The sequence below is a fragment of the Nicotiana tabacum genome, chromosome 18, assembly GCF_000715075.1.
Source record: "Nicotiana tabacum cultivar K326 chromosome 18, ASM71507v2, whole genome shotgun sequence".
NCBI classification, from domain to species: Eukaryota; Viridiplantae; Streptophyta; class Magnoliopsida; order Solanales; family Solanaceae; genus Nicotiana; species Nicotiana tabacum.
This window is the reverse complement of record NC_134097.1, coordinates 135165407-135174400: the sequence shown is the minus strand read 5'-3', so window position 1 is coordinate 135174400 and position 8994 is coordinate 135165407. Positions and strand designations below refer to the sequence as shown.

General features: G+C 32.9%; 1 protein-coding gene across 1 annotated transcript; it reads left to right on the top strand.

The window, feature by feature from the left end:
• The first annotated feature begins 6347 nt into the window (after positions 1 to 6347).
• LOC107791324 (dof zinc finger protein DOF2.1) lies at positions 6348 to 8667 on the top strand. The gene is made up of 2 exons (XM_016613363.2): positions 6348 to 6568; positions 7761 to 8667. Exons 1-2 carry the CDS (start codon positions 6536 to 6538, stop codon positions 8583 to 8585), a joined length of 858 nt encoding a protein of 285 aa, XP_016468849.1. The 5' UTR covers positions 6348 to 6535; the 3' UTR covers positions 8586 to 8667.
• Positions 8668 to 8994: the final 327 nt, after the last annotated feature.

The following is an 8994-nucleotide window of genomic DNA, read 5'->3' as shown; positions in this document are numbered from 1 at the left end:
TCTATAGGTTGATTGTCCTTCCTTAAAGTTGGGTGGAGCAGCCATTGAGATCCTTTCTAGGTGTTAACCTTTTAGAAAGAACCTGCTCTAATATCAATTGATAGTTTATATGAGTCCCCCAATGATAGAGTGCCTGGTCCTCTATGAGTTTCTACTGAGAATACTAATGACGTAGTAAGTAAAAGAGATACGGGATTTTTACGTAGAAAAATCCCACTCAAGGGGACAAAAACCACGACCTACTTGTAGTCTTTCAAATTTACTAACTTGTAATCACACTATTACAAGCCACTTTGTAATGACTCTATTACAAAGACTTCAATTCAACTAACTTGTGATACTCTTACCACAAGCCACTTTGTCACTCTCTAGTTACAAAGACTTTAACTTATGACTAACTCTAGTCACAACACAAACTTAGAAGGTTTGTAATTTTGGGTTTCCTAAAACACAACTTCTAAGAAAGTAAGATAGGAGTTACAATGAAGAATAAATAACAAGATTACAACTCAACTACGGATACACATAGACTCATTGTAAAACTGATCTTTTAGTGGAGTTGTCTTCTTGTTCTTGAGACACTTGTGACTTCAATGCTGGATCAACACATGCTTGAGTAATAGTGTTAGTAGGTCGTAAGGCTAATTTTAAGCTAGATAGTGGATTGATGTTCACTGTAGCACTATTTGACCTTGAAGGTTAAGTTAGTGTACCATGAACTCCATCTGCTTGAGAGAATATCATTAAATGCTCAATTGAGTATCTTGTGCATTGCACCATGTTGTTATACTACCAAAGACATCATAAGATTGATGTCAATTCTTGGTACATGCTTCTTCCCAGTGGGAAGTGACTGCTGCACTGTCGTGTGTACAGTTGCAGGCAATCACTTTCTGCAATTGCGTTCCAGCTGTATAGTTGACTTGTACTTCTGTCAGAGAACACCAAGGGATCAGGTCCCTGTCGTGTTCCTCTTTGTAGCAGTTCATTAGCTGGAGTACAGACTGAACTTCGTTCATTTGAAATGTATACCAAGTGAGTCAGGTTCCCTATCTGGTTCTTAACAATAAGTTTGTTAGATCATCAAAACATAAAAAGCATAAGGCAAAGACATTGAAAACCCATCAATTCTACATTTCTTAGCTTTTCTGTTATGTGTACCAAAGTCTCACATTCATAGTTAAAAAGATTGGGAGTCTACACATAAGATGTAGGGTTCTCTTAATAGTGTGAGGTCTTATGAAAACCCATGCGAGTTTGGCCCGTAGCAGATAAAATATCACACCATATTAATAGTACCTTTGGGATGGTTGAACTCAACAACTGATATAAGTTAGATTCAGCAGGACGAATATGACGATAGTTGAGTGATGGCGTGTGGCTTAATTTACTTTTCCTTACGAGCTTAGAGACACACATACAAGAAGAAGCTAGTTGGGTGTGCAAATAATGTTCATACTGGTAGTTGGAAAGATTGCGAGCATGCATTTAAGATATAGGGATCTCTTAATGTTATTAATTTTTTTTTGGAAAACGGAACGAACTTGACCTAAAGCGAGCAATATCACGTCATATTAGCTGGTTTAGCCCAACATTTTCCTATACAATTTAGTTAACATGTTCATAAGTATGACGAAATTTCCTATTTCCGATCTCAAATATTATTGACAATTTTTTTACTTAAATATAAATGAAAGACAAGCAAGCTTGCAGAAAAAGAAATGTCCCGATTGTCCATTACAAGGTATGATGGGGAAGCAGTGATTAACACAGAAGAAGAAGAAGAACACATGTCCAAGGATAAGGAAGCACAATATTGAATTTAGGTAGAGCAGTATATTTGTTCTTCTCGGATTCGCCAAGGTTGTTTTGATATGAGTATGATGAGTACTATATTTGTGTCATTTCGTTTTCTTCAAGCACAAACTTGCCCACACCTATATATGCAGCAGCTAGCGTCGTCTGTAACCTTTAACAATTGTACAAGGCAACGTGGCAGTAAATTGAGAGTAAACTTTGTTTGTAAACAATGAGGGGGAACATAATAAAATAAAGAATAATAATTGTGACATGAATTATGTAGTGTTATAATGACAACATTATAATGAAAACATTTATCATGATATATGACACCAATCTCTATGCACGATACATCTCAGGGTTGCTGAGCATGTTTCATGAAAAACATTTATTTGCATCCGTTGTTTATATCGAGTAAATGAATGCATAACAATTGTTATGCATATAAATTATTTATTACTTAATCACGGCTCGATATTTTAACTTAACCTATAGGTGGCCGTGTGGAGTACTATAATCATTTCAAATTGCAACATATCTCTCTTTTTGGTTGGTGCAAAGATAATGTTAGTGTTTATGCACTAGTGTAATACTTCCTCTCTTTTCTTTTTTCTGCTAAGTTGATGAAAAATAATAAAGCCATACGTGCATCCTTGTTTTCTCTGTTATAAAAATATCAAGGTTTAAGATCAAATCACGCATGTGGTAATAGTTATAAAACAATTAATGCTGACAAAGCTAGGAATTTTACTAAGGGTTATAGATATATAAAATTTAAACACATAAAAAATGGGGAGTCAACAGTTATATATACATAAAACAAAATTTCACCTGTCCACAACAGTGTAATTTTCCGGCGAAACGATATCAATAAACACCCCTTAGCATAAGGCGACTCTGCCACTTAATGGAATTGATATGTGTTCGCACTCGCTTTATCACTTAATCATAATAGTTAATCCCTCCGTTTCATATGAAAAAAGAAGAAGACTTTTGAAACTTGTGGTCTTAAAAGTTTAAGGGGTAAAAAGTTTGTGGGGCCATGATATTTGTGTGACTATAAAAGCTTCTTATTAAGGGTAAATGTGTAAAATGAAAGAGTTTAAAGTTGAATTATTTTCAAATTTAAAAATGTATCATTTGTTTTGGAACAAACTAAAAAAAAATGCCTCATTTAATATGAAACGGAGGGAGTACAATATAATTTGATGCATGGATTTGAGAGTAATTTTTTCCTATTTACCATGTAGTAGGTGACATAGTCATAAAACCCAAAGGTGATTTCGTCCCTGCTCGACGGATGACTCTTGCAGTCAAGCTCCCTTTTGCCCTTTGCACTCGAGGGCCAATCTTCGTCCGGCCTGAGGAGAAGATACGAGTTTGATTCCCGCTATCTGTCCAAGATCCAAGATAGTTGGCAGTGAACTTTTAGTGATTCTATCCCTCTCCTATATTTTTTTTTTCTTTTCACTCACAAAAAATGATAGACGAGAATTAATTACTAGTTAACATGTTCAACCCTAAAATAAATTGGCAAAACAAGAAGGTGCGGAGACACCTGTGACTTGTGATCATTTGTCCATTTCAATATTACCAACTTCAAATAGGCAGCCACTATTAACAATATTCTTGTTTTTTATGGACCCCATTATGCGGCCAACAATCTCTTCTTTTTCTAAATTATTTATCTTGTTTATGTCTTTAGTCTTGAAGTGAAACCCATCCATACAAATACGATTGAAAATTCTATTTAGGGAAAAGGATCCGATTTGTTCCGGTATTATTGAAAATTGAGTAACTTTTCTCCTCCATTAAACTTTTATCTAATATTACCGCCGTCTTCCAGGAAAAGTAGTCGTTTTTACCTTTGACTGCTACCAAAGCTCCGAGCTAAGGGTAATTTTAAACCTTGGTCAAAATTTAGGGATACAATTTGATTTTTCTCTCTCGAAAAATAAGACACGTGGATCCATCCATTTAGTTTGAGCTTCATTTACGAGACAAAACTATGAATAGATCAAAGTTTTAATGAAGGCAAAATTCAGCAATCTTGGTTAGTACAAGGGCAAATTAGGATCTTTTCCTCCTTTTTAAACCATTGGGTGCAAATTTCGCAAATTACCATTACAATCCTTGTAATAGATCTATAATTCCTCTGTTTCAACTCTTTTTAACCTTTTCGGAGTACGAGGTTGGAATTGACTAATTTTTGATATAAATTCGAATATGAATTCTTTAAGTTTTTTGAAAAATAATTTACATATTTGGAAACTACATAAAAATTACTATAAATCGCAATAGTTAATAATTTAAAATATTTAAAAACTATTTATGAATAAACTCTCATTTGACTCCCTAAATAGTACTAATATTTTTATTTTCCTTAGACGGTGAGAGTATAATATATAATATATCGCAACATTTTTATATATATTGTTCAAGTCAAAAATAGATCGACGAATGCTAACATATATTCTCTTTACCTTTTCCATTTATTTTAATTAACCATACCCTAAAAAAGTTCTGGGCTCTTCATTCTTTTATCTTTTGGATGGGTTAGGAGAGACCGAGAGGGTGAGGATAGATCAATTATTTAGAGCCAAAACGATGTTCCATCTTTCTGAGAAAAAAATTCAACATCATTTTCTTGTGAGGACTTTTTGACGAGAAAAAGAATCTTGATCGCGCGTTAGGGCTTTTGAAACTTTATCATCACATTATTTGATGAAACACAATAAAATAACATTTATGTACTTTCAGTTCATAAATGTAATTGTTGTACCTGTTTGGGCAATACCGAAAAACTTTAGTTTGAACTATAAACTCACTGTTTTTCCCCCTATTTCGTCACTTTCCATATAGTAAAGCAAAAAAAAAAAAAAAAATTAACACACACACATATATATGCAAATGGATTTTTTTAATTAAAAAAAGAAGAAGATATTCTTAGCGTAACAGAAATGACATGAGCAAGACAAAGAGATCTTTCAAAACAGGACAAAAGATGAGATATACATCGATAACATAGAAACATCATTTCCCTCTTCTTTTAGAAAATTCTTTCCTTTTGTCCCTTTAAACATTACCGAAATATTCTCATTAAATAATCCCAAGAAGAAGATCATAAACCGAGTAATTGGCGTATGGAAGGGATCTAATATCTAATGTAGTGCGTAAGCGGGGACCAAAGAATTGGGCAGCTCCAGGCAAGATTGGCCCCACATATATAGTTGCATTTCACACTCGAGTGGGTCCCATATACGTAGTTGAAATTACGGATAAATATTCCTTTGAGTAAATAACTTAGTATTTAATCGAATACATCATTTATGGTTCCTGAAATATGGGAGCCAACAGATAATATTGAATTAATTCTAGAAAATATGTACATATATAAAATATCTATTGGTGGAAACAGGGGCGGATGCACGTATTCCCAAGCAGTGTCACGTGACACCGCTTCGTCGGAAACACATACTATATACATACAAAGAATACTTAACAACATATATATTTGTTTCCAATGACAACACTTGACAATTCACATTTTGTGGTCCATTGGTTAAGCATGTCTTTCTTTTGTAAAGGTCGGGGATCAAACCTCAAAAGCAACATTAATTCCTTAAACTTTTTAGCCTTTTTTAGCCCCATTGTTTGGAAATAGCATGGACGAAGCTCTCATAACATTCTAAGTGATAAATATTTCTATATTTCTATTTCTATAGATTTACTAATCCTAAACTTTGTAAAGGACTACGTAATTCTATTTCTACAGAAAAATTGTATTGTTCTTTTTTATTTCCTTCAACATAGATGAAGAATTAAAAGATAGAATATTTATGTTTGTGGTGAAATTTCTTTAATTATTTGCTATCTATAATTAGTAGCTTTATAATTCAATATTCGTTTTAGTTTTTAAATGTGACACCGTTTATGAATAATTCTGCGTATGCCACTAGGTGGAAAGATCATGGGTTCATGTGCACCATTATTTTAACAGTAAATCTGCCCCCAGATACCAGATTTCAGCTGAAAAATAAAAGCTTGTTTACCCGTGATTTTCTTAGATGGTTAAGATTTTTATACTCTTAATTAAGATTTTGAGATTGTACTCTGGGAATGGCTGATCTTTTTGTAGGAAATATGCTTTGTCATACAATTTATTCAACATAAATGTAGATGAATGGAGCTATAGTAAATTTTGCAAATCAAATACTTAAAGAAAAAGAAACCTTTGTTCTTAAATTGCGTATGCATGCAATGAAGAAAACAAAATGAAAAATGTAAAAACTCTCACTAGAAATTTCCATTCTCTCTGGCTATCTATGTCTGAATATAGCTTTAACTGCGTGCTAAGATGCCTAGATACACACATTTCTCGTACACTTCCTAGTAATCATTACGCTATTCTATTTCTATTCTTTTTCTCTCACCCACAATCCCATACTAAGACAGGTACTGACCCTCGCCCCCCCTCCTTTAATATCTCTCTGTCCTTCACTTTTTTTTCTCTATATATACACAAAGAGATTGAGAGAGACGGCTACAAGCTTTTCTTTACTTTTGCATTAGTTGTTCTCCTCCTTTTCTCTGTATACAAATCAACCCCTTCTGGTTTTCTTGAAGTTTCATAGATCAATCAATTGTCTATTTCTTTCAAGAAAAAACCAACTTGGAGATTTTGAGTTGTAAGTTCTTTTGATATTAGAGAGGTAGAGCTGATTAATGTGTATGAATGGATCCTTCTAATGCTCACCATCACCACCAGGTAAATATTATAGAGAGAGATGTATAGTAGTGTTACCTTTTTTTGGTTAAACAAATTAGTGTTACCTTAAGTAAACAAAATGATGGTTTCTTTCTTTCATTCTTTGTTTTGCTTATTTTACTAGGACCTTCTATTATTTGCTTTTTTCTTCCTTTTTATTTGTTCATGCCTCTCTGTCGTGTAAGGTAAGACTGCGTACGTTAGATTTTTGTGGCTCAATTCTTTCTGGGACCTCGCATATAACGTAGCTTAGTACAGGATGTACTATCCTTTATCTCTCTTGTGTGTATGATTTTGTATGTATGTTCTTTGTTTCTTTCTATATTTTTTCACTTTGTTCTTGTCTTTTTTAGAAGAATATGGGAAATTGTGGGCAAAGCTAAAATCAGATATGTATACCAATATATGGAGTAAAATTTGTAGTTAAATCCTACAGCAAAAATACTAGCTTTTCTCAAGATTAGAGCACCAATTCTTTTAATTCACTTGATCTCTACTACTCTTTTTGCTTTAATTTTAGTTTTTAAGTTCTCAATTTCTATGAATTTAGTTAGTTTGGAGTTATATCAAAGGGTTAGTTCTAAATGTTTTTTCTAAACGCTTCAGAATTTGGAAAAATATCTAGTGTAAACTAGTACTACATTTTATTTCAAGTAATTTCCTCATAGCTTCAAGGAGAAACAAGAAAGGTTTTCTGAAAATGAAGATTTCATTTCCACAATAATTGTGAAAAGGAAGAAAACTCAAAACTTTGTGCTCTACTTTGCAATTCATGAAGGGAAAGAATAGAAAGATCAAATGAACAAGTTTTCAATTATTTTCAGTTTTACTAGTTTTCTGTTAGAGAGAGCATGCATGTTTCAGAAAATTAAAGCAATGTACAATTTTCGAGTTAAAGTGATATTTTTAATGTAAAAGCAGGTATCCATAAATCCTTGAAAACATGTAAATTTAATTTCTTTGTAGTTCAAATATCCGTACGAACATCTTTTAGCTAGGTATTTCAAATTTTGTTTACTAGTGATTAGGAGTTCGTATATGTTATGTGTTGTAAGGGTTCATCGCAAATTAATTAGTTTTACGATAATTTGTTAACCTAATGCAATCCTCCTTATATTTATAAGCTTGCGATCAACAATGTAAGTAAGTTTAATTAAACTCTAATCTCTCTTTTTAATTTGTGATTTTACAGGAAATGTCATCTCAAACACTAGAAAGCATGTTGGTATGCACAAAGCAAGATCAAGAAAAGAAACCAAGGCCAGGTGCAGAACAAGCACAAAAATGTCCAAGATGTGACTCAACCAACACAAAATTTTGCTACTACAACAACTACAGTCTCACTCAACCTAGATACTTTTGCAAATCATGTAGAAGGTATTGGACCAAAGGTGGTACACTACGAAATGTTCCAGTTGGTGGTGGCTGTAGAAAAAACAAAAGAATATCCTCAAAAAGAAGCCAAGATCAGTCTTTGACTAATAGCCCTAATAATCCAATATCTTCTATCACACCAACTTCTTATGATTCTTCAAGTGATTTAAGTCTAGCATTTGCTAGACTTCAAAAACAAGCAAATGGGAATTTGGGAATTGAAGAAAATGATAATATGTCAATGATGTATAATAATCATGGGAATAATATTGCCTCTACTAGCTTTCTTGATACACTAAGGGGTGGATTTCTTGAAACCCCAAATGGATTTCAGTACCAAAATTTGTACTATGAGAATAATATGGGGCAGGTACAAAATGGAGGAATGGGAATGAATAATGCGAATGAAGAAATGAGAATGAATTATGATCAAGAAATGAGTGGAGGCAAAATTGTGAAACAAGAGATGTGCAATATAGCAAGAGAAGGTGAGAATAATAGAATTTTGTGGGGATTTCCATGGCAAATTAATGGAGAAGTGAACAATATGGCTGATTTTGAAGCTTCAAACAGAGGGCAAAATTGGAATACTGGATTTGGAGGTTCTTCTTGGCATGGACTTCTCAATAGTCCACTCATGTAGTTGTTAGAAGAAGCTCAATCTTTGCAAAGGAGGAAAAAAATAGAATTTCTTTCTTGGATCAGATAGTTTTAATCTTAATTTAAATGTCTTAAGGGTTTTGTATCAAGAGTTTTGATTCAACTGAGTTATTAATCTCTATGTGTTTTTTTTTTGTTTGTTTATGGGCTGTATCTGTTAGGCTTGTTTGTCTAATATTGGTTGACAAATTAATGAAACTTAAAATTTGTTCTTTATTTCGAAATACCTTTTTTCATTTTATATGGTACTATTCTTTAATTTGAGTGTGTTCCAAAAAATAATCTCTCTATATATCTAAAAATTTATTAACTTAGAAACTTTTCATATTACACTTATTTATAGAAGCGCATCCAGGATTTAAACTCTATGGTTCAATTTTTATAATTTTTAG